The 23626-nt window shown below is 55.0% G+C and overlaps 2 protein-coding genes across 3 annotated transcripts in view; one reads left to right on the top strand and one right to left on the bottom strand.

The window, feature by feature from the left end:
- Positions 1–8490: 8490 nt before the first annotated feature.
- UQCC2 (ubiquinol-cytochrome c reductase complex assembly factor 2) lies at positions 8491–21270 on the top strand (the record flags this gene model as incomplete). Of its 2 annotated transcripts, none has more annotated exons than XM_080709730.1 (4): positions 8491–8628; positions 17602–17649; positions 18422–18491; positions 21146–21270. In XM_080709730.1, 4 exons carry the CDS (start codon positions 8491–8493, stop codon positions 21268–21270), a joined length of 381 nt encoding a protein of 126 aa, XP_080565856.1. The 2 variants fall into 2 exon arrangements, with proteins under 2 accessions (XP_080565856.1, XP_080565855.1); XM_080709729.1 differs by having other exon boundaries at positions 17575–17649.
- A 1246-nt stretch (positions 21271–22516) lies between these two features.
- ITPR3 (inositol 1,4,5-trisphosphate receptor type 3) overlaps positions 22517–23626 on the bottom strand; it is a gene marked incomplete at both ends in the record, with an annotated part of 55394 nt that continues 54284 nt past the window's right edge. Inside the window, 2 exons of the mRNA XM_080710404.1 lie at positions 22517–22585; positions 22881–23042. Coding sequence (XP_080566530.1) covers positions 22517–22585; positions 22881–23042 — 231 coding nt within the window. The remainder of the gene's footprint in view (positions 22586–22880; positions 23043–23626) is intronic.

The following is a 23626-nucleotide window of genomic DNA, read 5'->3' as shown; positions in this document are numbered from 1 at the left end:
CGAGGCGTGCGCACCAAAGCCAATACCCTGCGTTTCCATTTTTACCTGTGGAGAGAAGGGTTTCTTTACAGAGGACTCGGTGCCTCTGGGAAGTGATCATTCTGCCACTATCTGACCAGGAAATGACTGACCATGAGATGCAGCTTCCAGTGGGGGACGCACCCAAGGAGGAGCCACTGGTGTTAAACTATACTCTCCGATTTCTGTTTATTTATTTTGGGGGGGTTGGGGAATCCAGAAGCAAATCCTGGAGGAACCCAAAGCAATGTTTACAAGAATGGTGGGCAAGTGTAAATACGAGACGAGAGCAAACAGTTGTAATTAATTCCTTCCTCTGCAGTGTGGAAGCCTACTACAATGCTCCAGAGTCAAGTGTGCGATGCGTTACCCAATTAGGGAAATAAATTTGTTAATAAAATTGCTGAGGTCACCAGCGATTACTGGCGCGCCTTATTACCCTTTCTGTTTGTTTATTCTGATCAGCACACCGTGCGGTGGTTCCAATTTACGAGCGGCAGGAGTATCCAGCAAGAATACTTCACTGATTTTCGGCAATCCTTCAGGGAACTCGGGTAGAAACGGTGGCTAATAAAATATTTGCATGTATCTGCAAGGCAGAGGCACCAGAACCTTCATTTCACTTGAAACCTGTACAATGCAAAATCAAGTGGCTGTTGGATTCTAATGAATAATTGTCATCAGCTTTCCAAAATTTTCACACTAACAATGCAAAGAGTGGCTCAGATAATGGAGACTTTTTTTTTTTTTGCAGTACTGGGGATGGAACCCAGGGGCATTCTACCTCCAAGACCTACACCCCCAGCCCCATTTTTTTATTCTTTATTTGGAAACAGGGTCTCACTGAGTTGCAAGGGCCTCACTAAGTAGCTGAGGCTGGCCGTGAACCACGATCCTCTGGTCTCAGCCTCCTGAATGCAGGGATGACAAGCGTGCCCACCACGCCCAGCTTAATGAAGACTCGTAACTTCAGAATACATGACATGGACCCCAAAGCAGGTTACCTTCCCAAGCCAGGCCTGGCCCAGGTGATGACATCACTGTAGTGCATGCTCCTTGTGCCCAGCCAGTGCTCGAGTGCCAGGAGGCTCAGACTCGGTCTGAGTATTTTCCCGTGCAAAACGGAGCCGGGAGCCGCAGGCACCACTTTCCCTGGGCCATTTTCTTGCAGGAGAACCAGGTACCACACCCAGAGCTTCCTGGCTTAGTGCAGCACTCCCCCTCCTGCCCGTCCTGCGTTGGGGGTGCTGGGGGCTTGCCTGAGGATGAGCCAGCTGGCCAGCTGGAATCTCAGTCCTCCAGGCAAGCCCACGCAGGTCCCTCCTGCGCCTTAACTGCTCTCTGTGGCGGGTCCCTCTCTCAGCCCTGCGTGCAAGACCCTCTTCCTCCTCTGCCAACTATGCAAGGCCTGGCCTGAACCCCACCTCCTCCTACAGGTGTCCCCAACAAAAGTGCCCTTTGTGGTTTAGAAACGTGGGGCAGGCGTGGTGGCGCACACTTGTAATCTCAGCATTTGGGAGGCTGAGACAGGAGGGTCACGGTTCAAAGACAGTCTCAGCTACTTAGGCCCTCTGCAACTCAATGAGACCCTGTTTCAAATAAAGAATAAAAAAACAGGGCTGAGGGTACAGCTCAGAGGTAGAATGCCCCTGGGTTCCAATCCCAGTATGGCAAAAATAAAAAGCGGGGAGGGGTAGTTGGCTACTGGCTTTATTTTTTATTTATTTCTTTGTGTGTGTGTATGCTCAATGTGGGGATTGAACTCAGTTATTCTATATCCAAGCTACATGCTCAGCCCTTTTTAGCTTTTCTTTTGAAACTGGTCTTGTTAGGTTTCCGAGAGTCTTGCTAAATTGCTGAGGCTGGCCTCAAACCTGCAATCCTCCTGTCTAGCCTCCCAACTACTGGGGTTATAGGTGTGCGCCATCATGCCCAGCTAGCTAGTACTTCTAGTTCTTACTGGACTGTTAGACTCAGGCCTGTCTGCAGATTCAGAATCTCAGGGAGATGAGCTCACCCAGCTGATCTGAACCTGGGGAGAACAGAGAGGTATAGAGAGAAGATGGGGTGGGGGGGTATGCCCTGCCTGTAATTCCACTACTCCAGAGGCTCAGAGGAGAATTGCAGGTTTGAGGCCAGTCTTAGGAACTTAGAGAGAACCTGTTTCAAAATAAAAAGGGAGCCAGGCATGGTGGTGCATGCTTATAATCCCCGTACTTGGGAGGCTGAGAATAGGAGGATTCTGAGTTCATGGGCTACTTAGTGAAACCCCGTTTCAAAATAAAGAATAAAAAATAGGGCTGGGGGTGTAGACAGAGGCAGATGCTTGGCCGGCCTCCCTTCCCATGTGGGGCAGCTCTTATCTTGTTAGAAATACAGGCCGCACCGTCATTAAGTAGGCTAACTGCTGCGGTCAGCAATCCCCAAACACGCAATCCCCAAACACGCCTGTAGCGTCACCGCCCAGTCTGGTCACGGGGAGCCTGCTCCAGTCCGCCGAGCCACGCCTTCCCTCCTCACCACAGTCCCCAAAGCTGTGGCTGTCAGGTGAAAGTCAGATTGCCGCCAGAAGCCGCAGCCACACCCCAGGGGTGGCCCGCCCGGAGGCCAGGGGCTGGCTGGTGTGGTGGTTTTGGGGGTTGAACCCAGTGACATTCTATCTCTGCGTTACATTCCCAGCCCTTTTTATTTTTAAACCGGGCCTCGCTGAGTTGCTGAGGCTGTCCTGGAACCTAGGATCCTCCTGTCTCAGCCTCCCAAGAACTGGGATGACCGGCGTGGAGTTTAAAGAGGAGATGGGTCTGAGGAGGACCTCGCCACAGAGCAGTGTGACCCCCGGGGTCTGAGGAGGACCTCGCCACTCTCTCCAAAGTCCTCAGAGCAGTGTGATCCCCGACTTAGGGAGAGAAAAACACACTGGGCGGTCCGGCGGGGGACCCAGCAGGCTCTGATCAGCTCCATAGCCCTGCTCTCCTGCTCCCAGCTGCAGCCCAGATTAGCTCAGCCTCTCCCCATCTCAGTCCCCTCACCTGTCCTACGGAAACTAACTTGATCCTCCAGGCAGCTGCCCGGAAGCGGAGACACAGGTCATTCCGCTGCTTGTCCCCGATAGGCCTCTCCTGCTCTCCTCCCCCTCCTCCTCCCCGCCGCGGCTCCAGCAGGGGGCGCGCAGCCTGGGGGCCCCCAGCCCGACCCTCCTGAGTCCCATGTGGTTAAGGAAGGGGCTAAGAGCCGTGTTATTCCAGCTGTCCCACAGCCAGCGCCACCCTGGGCAGTGCCCGGGCAGGACCATCACTCTTCCCGGCTGCGCCGCGCTCCAGACCGTGCGGGAAGGGCGGGCGGCAGTCCAACAAAACAAATGGCCAGGCGGGACAGCTCATCAGCAGCTCTCTGAAATGATCTAAACTTCTGACTTCGATTTAAATCTGCATCCTCTGTGGCCTGAAACATAAAACAGAAGATGAGGGAGAGCGCTGAAATGAAAGTGTGGTGCTGAGAGGTGGAGGGGGGGAGGGGAGGAGGGAAGGGAGGAGGGAGAGTGAGGAGGAGGGGAGAGAAAGAAGAGGAGGGGAAGAGGAGGAGGGGAGGAGGAGGAGGGGAGGGAGGAGAGGGCAAACAGAGGGAGGAGGGGAGAGAGGGAGGTGGGGAGGAGGAGGGGACAGAAAGAAGAGGAGGGGAAGAGGAGGAGGGGAGAGAAGAGGAGGAGGAGGGAGATGGGGAGGGAGGAGGAGGGGAGGGAGGAGGAGGGGAGGGAGAGGGAGGAGGGTGGAGAGAAAGAAGAGGAGGGGAAGAGGAGGAGGGGAGAGAAGAGGAGGAGGAGGAGGGAGATGGGGAGGGAGGAGGAGGGGAGGGAGGAGGAGGGGAGGAGGAAGGGAGGAGAGGGAGGAAGGCGGAGGAGGAGGAGGAGGAGGAGGAGGAGGAGGAGGAGAGGAGGGAGATGGGGAGGGAGGAGGAGGGGAGGGAGGAGGAAGGGAGGAGAGGGACGGAGGAGGAGGAGGAAGAGGAGGAGGAGGAGGAGGAGGAGGAGAGGGGGGAGATGGGGAGGGAGGAGGGAGGGAAAAGGGGAGGGAGGAGGGGAGGGAGGAGGAGGGGAGGAGGAGAGGGTGAATGGAGGGAGGAGGGGAGAGGGGGGTGGGGAGGAGGAGGAGGGGAGGGAGGGAGGAGGAGGAGGAGGAGGAGGAGGGAGGGAGGAGGAAGGGCTGCCCTGGGAGAAGACCAGCTGGGTCCAGCCAGGTAGGCTGACTGCAGGCTCCTGCTCCCTGAGATGGCTCCTCTCAGAACCCGCTTCTGGAGCCAAGATGCCCTGCAATGGGGTAGAGAGTGTGAGAGCTAAGCCAAGAGCAAACTCCAGGAGGCTCCGCGCCCCCCCTTCCTCAACCTCCCCCCTCAGCTCTCTTAGACAGTAGCTAAAGGGGCAGGGCTGGCTGGGGACTGGCGGCTTTCCAGTGTGTGTGTGTGTGTGTGTGTGTGTGTGTGTGTGTGTGTGTGTGTGTAACCCAGGGGCTTTCTACCTCCCTGCTATATTCCCAGACCTACTTAATACTTTATTTGGAAACGGTCTCACTGAGTTGCTGAGGGCCCCGCTCAGGAGCTGAGCTGGCTGGCGGCTTTCAGTTCTAATGTAGTCCTTTTCCGATTCATTTGGTCAACATTCCGTGAAATGCTCCTGGGTGCCAGGCCCTGCGGGATGAGGGGCAGTGACAGGGCCCGCCACCTCAGGGAGGCCTCTCTGCCATGACGCCGGCCACAGAGCAGGTGGAGAGCTGGGCAGGAGGCAGGTCCTGGGGCCGACGATGAGCTGTCTCCAGAGCTGAGCGTCTTGTACATTCCAGGCTGCACTCAGAGACTTCCCCAGGCTTCTTTAGCCCACCTCCAACACTAGCACACCTTGAAAAAAGAAATCTCTTCTTCTTCTTTTTTTTTTGTACTGGGGATTAAACTCATTCTACCTCCAAGCTATACCCCCAGCCGGATTTTAGTTCTTATTTGGATACAGGGTCTCACTAGGTTACTGAAAGCTTTGCTAAGTTGCTGAGGCTGGCTTTAAACCTGCATTCCTTCTGTCTCAGCCTCCCAAATACTGAGATTGCAAGTGTGAGCCACCATGCCCAGCTGAACTCAGGAACATTCTACCTCCAAACTATACCCCCAGCCCTATTTATTTATTTATTGCAGTCCTGGGGATGGAACCCAGGGGCATTCTACCACCGAGTAACACCCCAACCCTATTTTTTATTCTTTGTTTGGAAACAATATCTCACTGAATTGCAAAGGACCTCACTAAGTAGCTGAGGATGTCCCCGAACCACGATCCTCCTGTCTCAGCCTCCCAAGTGCTGGGATTACAAGCATGTGCCACCATACCTGGCTTAGGCCTTTTTTATTTATTATTATTATTATTATTATTATTATTATTATTATTATTATTTGCAGGTCTGGGGATGGAACCCAGGTGCATTCGACCTCCAGGGTACAACCCCTGCCCTATTTTTAATTCTTTATTTTGAGACAGGGTCTCACTGAGTTGCAGAGGGCCTCACTGAGTAGCTGAGGCTGTCCGCGAACCGCGATCCTCCAGTCTCAGCCTCCCGAGTGCTGGAATTACAAGCCTGCGCCACCACGCCCAGGGAGGCCTTTTTATTTTGAAGCAGGGTCTTGCTGAGTTTCTGCGGGTCTCACTAAGTTGCTGAGGCTGGCCTTGAACCCAAGATCTGCCTATCTCAGCCTCCCAAGTACGGGAATTACAGGCGTGAGTCACCACAGCTAGCTAAGCTAAATCCACATTTTTGGTAACATATGTGGGTACTGTAGCCAATCCTTCGCTTCACTTGAACAAGTTGAAAGAAGAAAAATCAGGCCACCGTGCCCCACAATGAAGCTAAGTATTTAATTCCTTTTTAATGTTTACATTATTAACACCAGCATTACAAAACGATATTTTTACTTTCAACCATTTCAAATGTGCAATTCGGTGTCTCAATTACTGGGATCATTATAACTTAGAAAAAACGGAAGCAGCACCCCCCTCCTCCTCCCCCTATTAAGGTCTCCTTTCTAAATAGGGCCAACAGGGCTCCATAGAGCCAGATACCCATTGCAAATGGCAGGGAGGGGCCGCCCTGGCGGGTTTTCCCTGAGCCAGCATTCAGTGGCATTCAGTGCGGAGTGAGTGACAGCGGCAGGTGGCTGTTAACATGGCCATCAACGCCCCACGGGGCTGGCACCACTGAGCCACCTTCCAGGCAGTGCCTGTTAATGTGCCCAGAGTGGTGCTGGGTGATTGACAAGCCAGTGAGCCCAGGCCCTGGCTCACGCCACCCACGGCCCCGGAAAGGAAAAGGGCTCCGGTGAATCGAGGCCAGAGGACCCCAGAGCCCCCTTGGAAAATGACAAATAGAAGCCGCCATGGCTAGGCCCTGCTACACACACAAAATCACGGCTGCGTGGGGGGCGGCAGAGTGCACACAAGAGCCACCGACCAGGTTCGAATCCCAGCTCTGCCACGTCCCAGTGGGTGACCCCGGCTCGTCCTCAGAAACTGGGTGAGCCTCAGTTTCCACCTAGGGGCTAAGAGCGGTACTTGAGCCTTCATGAGGATAACAGAGTCAACCTGCGTAAGCCGTCCAGGACAGTGACTGGCACGTATAATTATCATCATAATTTAATAATTTAATTTAATCATTATAACTTATCATCATAATTCCCATTTAGAGACTCATGACAAAACCAGGCATGGTGGTGCATGCCTGTAATCCTGGTACTTGGGAGGTTGCGGCAGGAGGATCACAGATTGGAGGACAGCCTCAGCAAGTAGTGAGGCTCTCGTCAACCTAGAGAGACCCTGTTTCAAAATAAAATAAATGCAGAAATATACAGAGCCGGGGGTATAGATTAGTGGTAGAATGCCCCTGGTTTCGAACCGCAGCAAAACACACACACACACACACACACACACACACACACACACACACACAGTGGACAAAGCTCTTGAACAGACATTTCTCCAGAGAAGATACACAAATGGCCAAGAAACACGTGAGATCATGCTCAACGTCAGTGAAGAAGCGCAGATCCAAAGAGCAGTGTCTACAGCAAGACGGCGCCTTACACCAAACAGAATCGCTACTACCAAGAAAGTACAGGAAATAAAAAGTGTTGACAAGGATGTGAAGCAAATGGGCCCTTGGAGCAAACACTGTGGAAAGCCATCCCGGAAGTTCCTCAAAGAATTAAAAATAGAACTACTACGCCGGGCGTGGCGGCGCACGCTTGTCATCCCCGCGCTTGGGAGGCTGAGGCAGGAGGATCGCGCAGGTTCAAAGGCAGTCTTAGCTGGCTTAAGAGACCCTGTTTCCAAATAAAATATAAAGATAGGTCTGGGAGTGTAGCCCGGAGGTAGAAAGGCCCCTGGGTTCCATCCACAGTACCACCAAAAAAAAAAAAAAAATAAGAATTACTGTTCCATCCAGCGATTCCACCTCTGGGTCTATTTGGTGGCTGCTGAGGGGGAATAGGGAGTTACTGTTTAATGAACATGGACTTTCCATTTTCTACGAAAAGTAGTTAGAGGTGGGTGATGTGATGGTTGCATGTTAGGATTATAGTTAATACCACTGAACTGTACACTTAAAATGGCTAAAATGTATTTTTATCTCACCACGATTTTTTTTGGGGGGGGGCACTGGGGATAGAACCCAGGGGCATTCTACCTTCGAGCTACACCCGTACCCTATTTTTTATTCTTTATTTTGAAACAGGGCTCACTAAATTGCGGAGGGCCTCACTAAGTAGCCGAGGCTGGCCGTGAACCTGAGATCCTCCAGTCTCAGCCTCCCAAGTACTGGGATGACAAGCGTGAGGCACCACGCCCGGCTTCTGACCACGATTTAAAAAAATATTATTTAAACAAGTTTCTCCAGACCGAAGCAACCTAGCTGACATCCCCCAGCTAGGAACCCTGTGGCTGGCCATGGGGGCGTGGGGGGGAGCGAAGAAAAGATACTAGGCGGGCAGAGAGCGGGGCAATAGGTGGGCGCACCGAAAAAGACACTGCGGGCAGAGTCCAAGGGGCACTGCCGGAAGGGATGGGGGCGAGCCACGTGTGCGCGCTGCGTGATTAATTGACACACATCTCCGTCCAATAACCACCTGTATTTACAAGCAAATGTATTCTTTTTTGGCGAAAGAGCAGATGTCTCGGGGGAGAGTTCTTTAGTCTAGAGCTTGTGCAGTCATTGTAAAAGAAAAGAAAAGCCGTCCCGAGGGTGCTCCGCATCTGCCTGGCCCCTGGGAGCCGGGCAAGTCCCCAGCAAGATGACCGAATTAGCTCGATTTGCAGACACGAGCGAGCAGCGCCCCCATCCGGCCAGCGGGGCCGCGCATGCGCACGGAGGGAGATGCCTGGGCGCCTTCGTGCGCAGGCGCAGGCGCGGCGCTGACTCCTCCCCCGGGGCGGGACCAGCCGGGCCCAAGATGGCGGCCAGCCGCTACCGGCGTTTCCTTAAGCTGTGTGAGGAATGGCCAGTGGACGAGACCAAACGGGGCCGGGATTTGGGCGCTTACCTGCGGCAGCGGGTAGCACAGGCCTTTCGGGAGGGAGAGAACACCCAGGTGACGGGCGGGGAGGCGGCTGGGGCGAGGGGAGGAAAGGGCGAGGCAGGCGGGGCCGGCGGCGGGCTCGGGCGGCGCTGCGCATGCGCGGCCTCCCCTCCCGCCGCACGTGCGCGGACCCGCGTCCCGGGAGCTGCGGGGCGCGACGCCCGGCCTGCCCCGTGCGGCCATCCGCCTGCAGTTTGCAGTTACCGAGGAAGCAATTTTAAGATCCAGGTTTTAGCGAGTCAGCCAGGACCTCGGCCACAGTATTTTTTAAAGCGCCCCCTGTGTTCAAGGTGCTTGCAGGGTTGAAGTCCCCTGCACCTGTCGCAGATGGTGACTCACACAGGCCTGTTGTTTCCATAAAATGGTACTATTACCTTGTGTAGACTGTATTGGCTGATCTGGACCCTAGGGATCTCTGCAGGGTCTTGCTTCCTTACGGGGCCCTTGTAAGCCCGGGCAGCAGGTTAGGGTCCTCCACTCCAGCCCTGTGAGGAGCCGTCCTGCCTCTGCCGTTCACTGGTGCAGCTCTGGGTTTTTTCATTCATTCAGCACTATTTATCGAGTACCTCCCACGGGCCAGGAACTATGCGAAGTGCCAGGGAGCGGCAGGGAGCTAGAGGAGTGGGGTTCAGGACACAGTAGACAGACAGACATGAAAAGGCCCAGGCAAGTACTGTGGTGGATACAGAATGGGGGTAGTAGCATGATAAAAGGTCGTAGTTGTGACAGGCTCTTTTGAGGACGAGACAGAGCGGAGACCTAAGGAAAGAGGATGAGCCAGTGTACCTTTGGAGAGGGATGGCATTCTAGGCGCTACAAAGGAAATCAGATAGGGATATGAAGGAATGGAAAGAAACTGGAATGACTGGAGGGTAGAGGTGGGAGGAGCCTGGTGTGGTGGCCAACGCCTGTAATCCCAGTACTTGAGAGTCTGAAAGAGGATCCCAGGTTTGAGGCCAGCCTCAGCAACTTAGCAAGACCCTGTCTCAAAGTCAAAAAGCCACTGAGGACGCTTAGGCAGGAGACCAGTGGGACCTCGTCTCAAAGGTCACTGTGGTTACATGGGGTGGGTGGATTGTAGAAGATAAAAACAGAAGCTCACCATGGTACCCTAGGCAAGAGAGGCTGCTGGTTTGGCTGAGGATGGCGACGCAAGAAACGGAAGTAGCTTGAGTCAGATTGTAATGCACAAGTCACGTCAACGGGATGCCCTCACCCCCGTATTGTGGGGGAAAGAAAAAGAGAGGAACCAAGGATAGCACCTAGGTTTTTTTCGGCTCGAGTAGCTGGGTACTGTTTACTGTTCGTAGAAAGACTAGATGAGGAACAGGTGTGACCTGGGAAGAACATCGTGAGTTTGACATGGGCACACTAAACCTGAGATGCCAAGGGGACTGGCTTCCAAGTGGCAATGTCAAGTAGGCATGGGACACTTGAGCCTGGGCCCCGGGCGAGGTCGGAGGTAGGAAGCGACTCACAGACGTGGTACACAGCACACACCGTCTGGAGAAGCGACCTGAGACCATCCCGCACTCCAAGGCCTTTACACCATGGTAGTGGTCTTCACTGGCCCAAAGTGTAAAGGTCTTGAAGGCAGGAATCCCATCTAGCCGAGCGCTCCAGACCCTGTAGACTTTATAGGACCATGCTGTCTATATATTTTAGTGTGAGCCTACTGAAAGTAGAAGCGATGCCATTTTTATCTCCCCTGCCCCTAACGTCTAGTGTAGTTCTTGTCACATTAAAAAAAAAAAACACTCAGCCAGGCGTGGTGGCCACGCTTGTAATCTCCACACTTGGGAGGCGGAGACAGGAGAATCACGCAGGTTCGAAGCCAGCCGTGCTGGCTTAAGAGACCCTGTTTCCAAATAAAAAAATATAAAATAGGTCTGGGAGTGTAGCCCGGAAGTAGAAGGGCTTCCAGGAACCCCAGTACCACAAAAAAAAAAAAAAAAAAAAACAGTAAATGTCTGAATGAATGAACGAATAAATGGTTATGGCTCATGAAACAAAAGTCATTTGAATGTGGCTGCAGATGTAGCAGAACTAGACGGAGGAGTCGGGAGCAGTGAGAAGCAAGCGTTGCTTTGTCCCGAGTGGTGAGGGCTGACTTGGAGCTCTGCAGGAGAGGGACGCAGCCTGGTTCTCGCCCCCACAGAGCTTACAGTCGGCAGCCAGCGAGCTTGGCCAAGCTTGGCGGCCACCCTGAGTGTTAGCGTAAGAACAGCCAGCAGGGCGGGTAGGACTTTCTCCTTGCCAGTGGTCGTCCTCCGCGGCAGTCACTCAGGGAGACCGCTTCTGATCAGTCAGAAGGCCCACACAGGCTGAGTCACAGCTGCAGATGCAAGTCATGGCCCCCGTGACGGCTTGGGGTTGATGAACGCGTTCCTGGTGGAGTGACCCAGCGCATCAGGGCGGCGGCAGGCGCATCACTCAGAGCCGCAGTCGTGCTCCCTCAGCCCGATGTCACCTGAGATCGCGCCTGGGCTTAGTAAATCTCTGTGATAATTTTTAGAGAGAGCAGCCCTTTGCTGGAATGAGAACAGTACTGTGACTCACTCCCACTGACACCCCCGGGTCATTTATAAAGACCTTGAGAAGGAAAGGTGGTTCTGGAAGACTTTGTTAAAGTGGCAGCAGGAGGTGGGGATGAGCCTGGTGGGCTGATTGACACAACCCTCCTTGTAATGCTGCTTGCCAGGGCGTCAGAACAGGACAGGAGGAGGCAGCGCTGTTGCAGCAGCCTCTCCACGGGGAGAGAGGCAGGCAGCCCTCCCCTCAGCCTCTTGGCTTCCTGCGTCCTGATAGCACAACCCTGACAGGTACACAGCGCACTGAGCCCTGATCTCATTTAATTGCTTCCCTGGCACAGCCATAATCCCAGTACTTGGGAGGCTGAGGCAGGAGGATCGCAGGTATGAGGCCAGCCTCACCAACTTCGACTGTGTTTCTAAATAAAAAAAATAGAAGCTGGCATGGTGGCACATGCTTGTAATCCCAGTACTTGGGAGCCTGAGACGGGAGGATCGCAGGTTCAGGGCCAGCCTTAGCAACCTAGTGTGACTTAACAACCTAGACCTTGTTTCCAAATAAAAGTAGGGCAGGAGGCTGGGTTCGATCCCCAGCACCAAAGAAAAAAAGAGTAGCCTCTTGTTCCCTGAGCCGCAGGCTACTCCCTGGCCCTCGTTCCCTGCTCAGACCTTTCCTGTCCTCTGCTAGTTTGGGCAAAGAATTAAACATCCTCTGTGTTTGCTCACCTGCTATTCTTTGCCGCAGCCACTCCCTGCCCAGTGCGGATGAGCAGAAAGACGGTCCTCTTCTCGCTGGGGACACAGTGCGGAAAGGCACGCTTACTAGAAGGTAGATTAATAATTCAGCCTCCAAACCAGAGCTCAGAAACCACCGCCTGCATTTATTACAGCTCAGATTGCCCTCTGGGGAGGCTCCTGGTCTCCCCACATGTGACCGAGAGGCAGGAACACACGGAACGCCCCACACCCTTATCCTGCAGTGTTTTAGTTCATGTTTCTGGGTTTCGCCTCCTTTGAGTAGACTTTCTTTAAGAGAACGCATGTTCCTTCAGCACCCGGAGACTGATAAAAGAGCCACCACACGGGGGAGGGTGGTCACACAGCTGCGATTGTTGTCTTGACCCCAGGGGCAGGGCCCCTCCTGGTGAGCTCATTAGGCACAGAGCAGCTTCCTGAAAGGGCTGGCCCCAGCCCTGCGCCCAGGGAGGGCCGCCCACCAGCAGCCAGGGCTGTGATTGTTTTGTATCCAGGGTTCAGTAATTGGCCCACTTTGAAAGAAGTTAGACTTTCTCGGCCTTCTAGCAGTGTGAATGGTCTTCACCTTCTCAAAGGAAAATTCAAAGGACTTTTTAGAAATATTTATTTAGTTTTTGGTATTGGGGGTTGAACCCAGGGGCATTCTACCGCTGAGCTACACCCCCAGCCCTATTTTTATTTTTACTTTTATTTTTTTATTTTAATTTTGAAACAGAGTCTTGCTAGGTTGATGAGAAGCTCACTACTTGCTGAGGCTGGCCTTGAACTTGTGATCCTTCTAACTCAACCTCCCAGTGTGCGCCATCACGCCTGGCTTCAAAGGATTTTTCTTTTTTCCCTTCCTTTTTCTCCCTCTCTCTCTCTCCCTCTTCCCCCCCCCTCTCTCTCTGTACTGGGGATAGAACCCAGGGGCATTCTACCACCATGTTTTTGAGGCGGGCCAAGAACAAGTTATGCTAGCTTTAGTTACGAGCTTGGCCTCACTGCAGAGGGGGTTGTGAGGAGAGTCTCGTCTAAGGGGAGGGAGCTCCATCTGTTTCTCCCCGTTGCGTGGAGCTGAAGCCAGAGGAGCCAGCCTTGGGATCGAGGGCTGTGTGTCCATCTGCGCGTGTTTAAAGATGCAGGCGCTCCTCCTAGGGGGGAAAGTCTTGACCGTCCATTGGTCACCACTTCACTTCTTTAGAATCTGCCTGCTGCCTCCAGACAAGTGGCAGGCAAGGTGGCGAGCTCTCCTGAACCTGGGCCCCACGCCAGCCCGAGCTCCCAGCCTTGCCTCTGTCCACCCCCAGCAGCAGCACTGGCGTGAGCAGGGCCACCCTCCTGCCTCCCAGGCCTGCTACAACACAAGTGATTCTTAGCCTTGAGACCACAGTCGCTGTGTACCCCACAGACACCCCGAGCCCAGGCACACAGAGCTTGCCAAGAGTTGATGGCTTCCCAACCCTGCAGTCCTCCCTGGAGTCAGCTTTAGGAGCCCTGGCTGGGCTGGCGGTGGCGTACACCTGTAACCCAGGTGCGGGAGGGCCGCTGGAATAGGGGCTGCCGTTCCAGTTGCTCTCACAGCGTAGACCCTCAACGACATAGCAAGAACCTGTTTCGGGAAAAAGAAAAGTGCTGGGGATATATAGCTCCGGGGTAGACTCCCCAGTACCTGCCTGGGACACCCTTGTCCCCAGGCCTTCGCCAGCCTGGTCTGCCGAGTCACGTCTCTGACCCCATGCCCTCCTGCAGAGGTCCAGAGTTGGGGACTGCTGCTCTCGTGCGTGCACTGGCACTGCCCTGAGCCCCTCCTCTCTGCCACTCCTGCGCCGGTTCCCTCCGGGCAGCCGCTGGTTGGCTTCCGCCGTGTGTATCTCGTCTCCTCGGCTAGGTCTTCTCTGTGTCCCCCACAGCCCCTAGCAGAGCATTCTCCCATAGTAGGTGCTCGAGAGGAGACATCCAGGTGAATTGAGGAGAGTGACGGACCAACTCATTCCACGAGTTCATTACCAAGTCAGGAGAACCTCGCTTCGTAGATGCCCTGGACCAGATCCAGCGCTCCCTTATTAGCCAGGCGGTCTGCACCACCCTCCCAAAGTGCTTACGCGTCCTTCGTGTGACTGGAATGGGGGCCGCTGTACCAATCGCTGTCACCACCCAAAATTCAATTTTGAAAATCGAAATGAGCGCCTGCGGCAGTGATGGAGATTTGTATGTATAAAAGTTTAATATGGTAAAGAGAAATTTACTGACGGCTGAGCAGGGGAAATGCAAAAGGAGCAAAAATAGAGCTATAAAGGACACTTTGTCAGTTGAACATCTATTTTATTCACATTAGGGAGCAGTGCTGAATTTTTTATAATGTCCCTGCTCTGCCTTTTCCAAACCCAGCGCTGCTATTAGTCCTCAGTGTCCGTAATCTCATTAGGTGTAAAATGCAAAACCAGGTATAGAAGACTCTTCTAAACACCCACAGTACATTTCATCAAAAAGCTGTACATTTCAAAATTTAGGAATGTTTGTGCTCGAGTCTGAACGAGGATGTAGGCGTGTGGTGCGGCTTCTAGAATCAGACGCACCTACAGGTCGCTGTTCAAGTAGGAAACGAGACTTGAATTGCTGAGCTGGAGTTAGCCGCTACAAGGAGCCATGGCCTTGGCGCCTTCTCTCTCTTGTACGGGAGACGAACCCAGAGGTTCTGCCTCTAAGCTACACCCCCTTTTTATTTTTTAACCAGCTGTTTTTATTGTTTTGAAACAGGATCTCCCTAAGTCCCTGAAGGTCTCGCTAAACTGCTGAGGCTGCCCTTGAACCTGTGGCCCTCCTGTCTCAGGCTCCCAAGTACTGGGATTATAGGCGTGCACCACCGCGCCCCGCTCCCCCTTCGCGCTTTGAGCAGTGAGCGCTTTCTGTAAATTGACATCTTGACCTCCCTCACCTCGGGAGCGACTTCTGCAGCGAGGAGACATCTGACCTCAGATGGCACTTGGATGGCAGGTCCATTTTTAGGACTCTGGTCTGGCTCCTTCTTGGTAATGAATTGTGCTCCGGGCATTTTGTCAGCTGTCTAGGGCACGAACGGGAGGCCGCGGGCCCAGAAGGTCGCTGCTTCTGCACCCGGACCTGTGTAGCTGGCACGCCCAGGAGCAGCTGTGTGCAGGGGCGGCCTGTGCCCCATCTGCCCTGCTGCCCTCAGGGTGGGGGAGGTGGCCCAGAGCCCGTGAGGTGGGAGGCACCCCCTGGCCTGCAGAGGGGACGGCATTGACCAGATTGCTGAGGGCACAGATCTGGTTGGAATGCAGGCGTGATCAGAAGTGGGGCTTTGTTTGGTTTTTGTTTGTTTTAATACTGGGGATTGAACCAAGGCCTTCTGCCTCTGAGATATACCTGCAGCCCTTATTTTAAATAGGGCCTCACTAAGTTGCTGAGGCTGGCCTTGAACCTGCAGTCCTCCTTTCATGGCCTCCCAAGTGCTGGGATTACAGGTGTATGCCACCATGCCTGACTCCCTTTGTTCTCGTACTGTACTCCTCAGCCAGCCATCCTCCGGCACTCCCTCCTGTCCCCCCAGGATTGGGGCCGCGACCCTCTGAGCACGCCTTCCGTGCCACTACCACCAGGTTTCCTGGACTGTGGGGCTACCGCTCGTGCTCACAAAAGGCCTAGACTTGGGAACAGGCCAGGTGTTACCTCTCGTACCTCACACCACCCTCCACAGCACAGGCTATTATTATCTTTTCTTTTAAAAGAAAGGTGACGTTGGCCAGCAGCCCCAAAAGCGGCAGTGCATGAAAGACAAAGAAGGGCGAGGCGCTGCCCGTGAGCGGGCCAGGCTGCACAGAGTGCCGGGCGGCCTGGCACAGCGCCGAGCCGTGGCCGCACGAGGGGATGTTCTTATGCTGGGGCAGCGTGTGGGGTGAAGGCCTGTGCCCCTACTGTCAGTGGGTCAGAGGGATGTTTGTTCAGGTAGAGGAACGTGAATGTGGCGAATTGTTTTATTATTTCATGATTGATATTATTATTATTATTGGTACTGGGGTTAAAGCCAGAGGCATTCTGCCTCCGAGTTATACCCCAGCCCTATTTTATTCTTTTATTTTAAAACAGGGTCTCTCCAAGTTGTTAAGAGCCTCCCTGTTGCTGAGGCTGACCTCAAACCTGTGATTCTCCTGTCTCAGCCTCCCAAGCACTGAGATCACAGCTGAGTAGCACATGCCTGGCTACGTGTACCATGTGTGTGTGTGTGCAAGTCAGACACCTGCCCTTGGCCCGCCATCTGTTCCATCATGAGACTTCATGGTGTCCATTGAGCAGCCCGAACCTGCCATGGGCCAGGGAGAAGGGAATGATGGGCTTTGTCTTTGTTTGCTGTGCAGTAGGCCCTCATTTGACATGCACGAAGAGGCAGAGCAAGGCTGCCTTATTAAAACGCTTGACTCCTGATTTATTTATACGCTCTGTCTTGAAAAAAGAATATAAGTTAGAAAAAATCCATCATTTGAATTCTGGAAAAATAAAAGTTTTGTTCTAGGGAACTTTCAGGATTCTTGGCAGACAATGTACTGTATAGATGAATACTAGCAAGGAAAGAGGGAGAGAAGGCCAAAGGAGGTACGAGAGGGAGCCAGGCGCGGCGGCGCACCTGTGATCCCACATCTTGGGAGGCTGACAGGAGAATCACAGGTTCGGGACCAGCATCGGCAGCTTAGACTCGGGAACCTAGGGAGACCCTATTCCAAAACAAAAAATACCAGGCGTGGTGGCGCACACTTGTAATCCCAGTACTTGGGAGGATCGCAGGTTCACGGCCAGCCTCAGCTACTTAGACCCTTCCCAACTTAGTTAGACCTTGTTTTAAAATAAAGAATAAAAAAATAGGGCTGGGGTGTAGCTCGAAGGTGTTCTCACCCCTGGGTTCAATCCCCAGCCAGTACCACCAAAAACGGCCTGAAAGGGGAAAAGCCTCCTCCCACGGGCACACTGCCTGACTTGCCAGGCATTCCTAGCAGGCCGCCACTGCCTGGGCACCCAGGGGATTTGGTTGTTTTCTCCTCTCTGTCTGCAGGCTTCTAAACAGCCTTCCCTTCTAGCAAGGCCCAGCTGGAGTCTCCATCCTGGCCCTGCTTGGTTCACCTGTCTAATCTGCAGCGCCACCTTCAGTGTGTCTCTTTCCTTGTCGTTTGAGCAGCTCCCCACTTTCCAGTGATGAAAGTTCAGTTGATTTTTTTCTTTTGCCATTCATAAGAGTCTTTATGTAACATATGAATAGGTATAGCTTAGAAAGCCTTCTTTTTCTCCGACCAGGCTCTTTGCCCGGCTCGCTCAGCTTATGGGCTGGTCCGCAGTGCAGGTGGATGGCATCCTGCCTCCCTCCCAGCATCCGTCCACCAGGAAGGCCCTCCTCACCCTGCCGCACTGGCAGCCTGAGCTAGAGAGGGGGATTGCCACTGCCGCTGCCCGGCACACGTTGGTCTGCTGGTTGACCGAGGGGTTTTCTGCAGTTGGGAGCCTGATGAGGTGCAGCCCTTCCTCCAACAAGGTGACTCCTAGTAGCAGGAGCTGGGGGCCAGAGTTGCCTCCCACCAAGTGGAGGCCACCGCCTGCGTGTGCCTCTTACCTGCCCCTGCCTGGGTGCAGACCCAGCGTGGGCAGGGCTCCTCTGCTCACCTCCCAGGGTCTCTTTGTCTTCCAGGTTGCAGAGCCTGAAGCCTGTGATCAGATGTACGAGAGCTTAGCACGGCTCCATTCAAACTACTACAAACACAAGGTGAGTGGGCTGCCGCTTTTATATCCCAGCCTTGATGGGGACCGAGCAGAATGAGTGGAAATCTGATTAGACGATGTTTGTAAAGAATTGCAGTTTTCCTACTTGCAAAGGTACCCGGCAATTTCAGCCGGGTCAACAAAGGGGCCTGGCAGAGGCTAAATAAAAGCTTTTTAAAGTTCTGAATAAGGGCCGTAGATTCCGTGCGCTAGCCCGCGCTCTGGGAGTACCTGACAGCCCCTGGCTCTCGTGTACTCCCATCCCCTCCGATGGAACTGATGGTCCACACTCGGGATGAAGGGGGTCGGCTGGGAAGTCCCATCACAGAGCTGTGCTCTTCTTCAGTCCTGACTGGTTACTGTCAAATTCCACATACTGTGCTTCTCCCCAGATTTGAAAAATATGTTCAGTAACTCCACAAACGGCAGGGCCAAGTGGAGAGCCTGCGCGCCGCAGGGCTTCTAAATCCTCCCCACTCAGAGCATGGTCCGGAGCAGCAGTGCGGGCATCGCTTGGCAACTAGTTAGAAGGCAGAGCCGGGCCCACCCAGGCCTTCGGACGCCATTTCCAGAGGGTTCTTGCCCTCCGGTGTGCCGGGCCACCGAGCCACGGTGGGGCTGCTCCAGCGCGTGCCTGCCAGGCCCAGTCTCGGCCTCAAGGTGGCGCTGCCTCTCGAGCCTGGTCCTGGCCCAGGGCCCCGGCCAGCTGCCGTGGAAAGGAGGCTGGTGGTGCTGCGGAACTAACCTTTTTCCTCCTTCTCTCCCCCCCACGCCAGTACCCTCGCCCCCGAGACACCACCTTCAGTGGCCTGTCCGTGGAAGAGTACAAGCTGATCCTGTCCACAGGTACTGCCAAGCACAGCCGCCTTTTCTAGTTGGCTTGTGAAGGATTCTTTGAGAGGCCACGGGAATTGTCTAATATGGCGGTTTTGCTGGTGGGAGGCCCGACTGTGGAGAAGGTTGAAGGCATGATTGAGGAACGAAGAACCATCCTTAGTGCTTTTAATATGGCGGTTTTGCTGGTGGGAGGCCCGACTGTGGAGAAGGTTGAAGGCATGATTGAGGAACGAAGAAGCATCCTTAGTGCTTTTAAAGTCAAGGCTGGGCAGCAAGGAACAGGGGAATACATATTTGCCAAATGGAAGTCGTTGAAATCAGGATGGAAGGAAAATACTTTTATTTTTATGGTCCTAAGGGGGCCTTATAAACAATGGGGGTTTTAATTAAAACAAAAAGCCATTCAATAAACGTGTATGGGGATATCCGCCTATGAGCTGTCTGGTCCAGGGGACGTGGTCTATGGGTTAGATACAGGTTGAACTAGTTCTGTTTTCGAGTCATTGATAGACCCCAGTTAGCAGGAAAGGAAACCCCCTGCCCGGCCCGGCCCCCCACTTCCCATCTCCATTGTCCTGAGAGGCTGGGGCGCGGCCGCCAGCGCAGCGGAGGTGGGCATTGGAAAATGTCTATTTTTATTGCCAAGGATATTGTATTCGAAAATAGGCTAACCTTTTCTGGGAGGGCAAGGCCCTGAAACATTTGCCATCTGGTTCTCTAGAAGTTTCTCTTTCCTCTTCTTCCGGCAGCTTTCAGAACTAAGTTTTGGGGATTTGACCTTCTAGAAAACTCTTGCCCTCTGAACAGATTGAGGCCCAGTGGCGTCACTTGCTGTTTGTTGTGTGTCGATGCTCAGGAAAACTGGGACGAAGATACTTCAGCCAGGCAGAATCGCTTTGTTGGCATTTTTTCCCTAATGGATATATTTACCCCGTGTCCCTGGGTCCATGTGATTACCAGCGTTGAGGCACAGTGCCATTGCAGGGGCCGGGAGGGTGTGAGGAAAGTTTGGGCTAAATTAGAATGGAAGTGCATTCCGGGAGAGGCCTCTGCTCCTCCTTGCAGCCAGGCGTGGGCGCCCCGCCTCCACTCCCCACCGCAGACTGCGCTGTGGCTTGCCCGGCGGGAGCGCAGCTCGGGGGAATTTGCTGAGCATTGGTTTCCTCTGCAAGCCCCACATTTTTGTCGCAGCTCTGGAGTAAGCTTACAAATGTGTTTCCTCGTGGAGCAAGAAGAGACCTGCGCACGGCACGAGGCTCTGGGGCTGGGCCCGTGGTGTCGGTGGAGGGTCCTGTGGGGTCATGTTTTAGGCCCCACTTGGGAACCTAGACTTCAGCTAAAGTCCCTGGGGCGGGTGCCCAGGGCCGAGGTGCAGTGCAGGGCTCACTTCAGTCAGAAGCAGTGTGTGGTGGTGCATGCCTATAATCCCAGGACTGGGGCTGAGGCAGGAGGATTGCGGGTTTGAGGATTCCGCAAGGTCGTGAGACCTTGTTTCAAATGTAAAAAGAATTATTTTACCCCTAACAGCTGAGGGTGTAGCTTAAAAGTAGAATACCCAGTCTGGGCGTGGTGGTGCAAGTTTGTAATCCCCAGCTTGGGAGGCAGAGACAGGAGGATTGTGCTGGTTCTGGCTTAAGAGATCCTGTCTCCAAATAAAAATATCAAATGGGTCTGGGAGTGTAGCCCGGAGGTAGAAAGGTTTCCAGGAACCCCAGTACCACCAAAAATAAAAATTAAAAAGTAGAATGCCCTCGAGTTCAATCCCTAGTAAGAGAGAGAGGGAAGAAGGCAGGTGGGCTAAACCATATTATGAAAATGTCTAATTTAAAATACAGGTAAAGCTGCATCTCATGAAACCTTAGCCCCGGGGAGACCCTGAACCATGGGCTCTCTGCCGGGGAGGTTTTGCCTCTGCCCTGCACATGGCCATGTCTGGAGACAGTTTTAGTTGTTGAAGCCGGTACAGGCAGGAATGAGGCGTCATCTGTACTTAGAGGCAGGAGGCTGACACCCTGCAGTGCCCACAGCAAAAGATGGCTCACAGCACCAGCGATGAGGGCGAGGGCCCCTGCTCTGGGTCCTGGAGTAGAGGCTGTTCTTAGCCAGGTCCCGCGGCCCTCCCGCCTCCCTAGCCTTCACGTTGGGCTGGACATGTTACAGCTCCATTGTTTCCTGCGGCCCCTTTGTCCTCTTTTACAGATGAGGGACCCAAGGCTCAGGGCTTTGGCATTGCCCTGGGGCCCAGGAGTCAGCCCAAGCCACCTCCCCAGTGCTGCTCAGCTCTCCGCCCGCAGCAGGCCCACCCTGCCAGGCTCCATCCCAGCTCCGGCGCTTCTCGCTGTGTGGCCTGGGGCGGCCACTTGCCCTCCCCTGCCTCAGTTTCCACATCTGACCCAGGGAAACGGGAAGGTCTGTGAAGTGGGCTGTTTGCAGTAGTCACAGCGCATCGTGGCACTGTGGTGCCGTTTCTGTGCCCTCGGGGCAGGTGGCCACTGTGCTCGGTCCGCACGAGCGGTCATTGCCACACCACTCTGTGTGAGCTGCCCTGCAGAGGCTTCCACCTTCCTAGGCAGGGTCCATTGCAGGCCCATGTGCTCGGTAGGAAGGCCCATGCCATCCACATCACCTAGACAGGCTTCAGCCACCCTCTGTCTCCCCTGCAGACACCTTGGAAGAGTTCAAGGAAATGGATAAGAGCATGTGGAAGAGGCTGCAGGAGAAGTTCGCCCCCAAGGGTCCTGAGGAGAAGCAGACCTGGGCTCGGGTCTTGTCCCGCCCTCGGACCTGAGCATGGAGCCTTGCGCCTGCCTGCCTTTTCAATAAAGCCTCCCAACCCACCTCGCTGTTGAGGTCATCCGGCCTGCGCCGCGAGGACGCCCGTGAGTGCCGCCATGCCAGTGGGCAGGGCAGGGGAGTCTCCTGAGGAGAGGACATGCAGGTCCCGTCCATCCCTGAGAAGGGGCCACAGGGGACCCGCCATGCAGTGGTGTCTGGAGGCCCTGCAAGGTCCTCGAGCCCATCACAGGAGCCGACACTGCAGTGAGCGTGGACAAGGACCTGCTGTTGCAAGCAGAAAGTAGCAGGGCTGCGGAGCCTGCTGACAGGACCGAGCTCCAGACGGCCTCGGTCATGTGGGGCCCGTCGCAGGTGGCTTCGCACCGGGCAGGTCCTGTGGGAAGCCCAGGACTGAGGTCCTGCTGGTCAGGGAACCTTGGTTCATACTAGTGTTCCCGCTCCCTTCTCTCTGCTGTGCTAGGAGCCCTAAGGAGGAGTAGCAGCGCCCCTTGTGGGGACAGAGGGGGCTGATCCCAGACACCGCCGCATGTGTAAAGGGCACGGAAGGAAATCCAGAGGACTGCCAATGCAAACCAGTCACGAGGGGCAGGGAGCCCGAAGCCTGGCCAGCAGGAAGGGCTTGTGCTCCGTCCTCTGCCACTAACGAGGGACCGTACCCTTAACCAGCCCATGGCCCTGGAGTCCAGCAGACGCGTCCCTCTTAATGAGCTAGGTTTCTATTAATTTACGTAAGGCAAGTAACATAGTAGTTCTTGGGACAAAGGGTCTGTAAAACCTGACACCAGGAGGAAAGACAGCAGTCTAACACAAGACATTGGCGCGGCCAGCCCGCTCGGCACACCACGGGCGCAGGGCGGGCTGCGCGACGCTGGACATGGCACCCTGGGATAAGTTAAATAACGAAGCCCCGAATACTAGCAACGGCGGCCATGATGTAGTGCTTGGAGATGGGTGACCCCGCACCTGGCCACCACGGGAGGGCAGGAGTGTCAGTCACTGCTTCGAGGGGCAGGGTCTTGAGGACTTGGCTGCCTCTAAGGCATCAAGGTAAACTGAGGCTCGCAGCACTCCCAAGTCTCTTAGGGGCTCTAGGCAGGACTGTCAGCCCTGGCCCTACCCCGTGGTCCCAGTCTGGACTGGGCTGGGCCGGCAGTGGGCACTGGAAGCTGGAGCACCTTGCGGGGCGCCGGGCTGGAGCAGGAGGCAGTGTCCCTGCGTCGCCGTCTCCAGGGCTGGCCTCAGCGGCTCATGCAGTTCTGCACGTCCACGAAGCCTAGGCGCTGCCTGCGCTTCCGCTGCTCCGTCATCTGGGGAGAAGCAGCCCGGTCAGGCCAGGCCGTGCAGCCTCCCCAGGTGGCGGAGCATCAGCTCCACCCGAGGGGTGCAGCTGTGAGGGGCGGCCCGCCCAGGCCATTGCTGCCAGATGTGGAGGCGGCCGCCCGAGCAAGGGGATCCAAGGCGCAGGTGCTTCAGAGCCCCTCGCGAGCTGGCCCGGGGAGCTGCAGGGCCAGGGCCACAGTGGGAAGGGGCAGCGGCTCCCCGCGCCGCCCAGCCCTCCATGGAGGGGAGGGGTGGAACCCCGCGCCCAGGCCGGCGGCCCACCTGCTCCTTGAGCTCGTTGAGCTGTGCGGTGAGGTGGGACACCAGCTTCATGGTGGAGGCGAGCTTCTCCTGCAGGAGGCGGATCTCGTTCTGCTCGCCCTCGCCCTCGTTGCTCACCAGCGACATGGCCCGCATCCGAGGGAACCAATCCAAGTTCTTGTTCTGGAAGAGACCACCAGCAGGGTGAGCGGGCCTGCCACGCCCGGGAAAGCGGCATCTCCGGGGGAGGCTTCGCTGGCCTTGACAAATGACTGGCAGGGCTGTGTCATGGGAAACGTGAGCTGCCCAGGGTCTCCCTCGGCCCAGCGGCTTCATGTCCTGCATGTCCTGGGAAGGTATCGGCACCATCTGTTGACTCTGGCCACCGCGGGTGCAGCAAAGGCCTCTGCGCTCATGCCCCGGACTCCTTCCCTCCTCCTGACACGCCCACGCCCCAGAAGATGCGACCCAGACAGATGGCAAGCCAAGGGAGCCAGCGGCCCCCCCAGGAGGGCTGGCGCCCAGCGTGCCCGAGGCAACGCTTCCTGGGATGGGGTGGGTGTGGACCAAGCAGCTCTGAAAGTTCTCAGGCCAACAGAAACCAGTACTCAAAGAACAAATAGACTCCCCATTTCTGTCCACTGCCGACACTCCCTTCATGACTGGAAACGAGGCTGATGGGTCAGTCCCTCTACATTTGACGTTTTCCCAGGCTCCCTCTTGGCCCAGGAGGGAGGGCCTAATAGAGGATGCCCAGAGAACCCCAC

Source organism: Muscardinus avellanarius (assembly GCF_963383645.1).
Source record: "Muscardinus avellanarius genome assembly, chromosome: 14".
Taxonomy (NCBI): domain Eukaryota; kingdom Metazoa; phylum Chordata; class Mammalia; order Rodentia; family Gliridae; genus Muscardinus; species Muscardinus avellanarius.
This window is presented reverse-complemented; position numbering and strand designations above follow the sequence as displayed.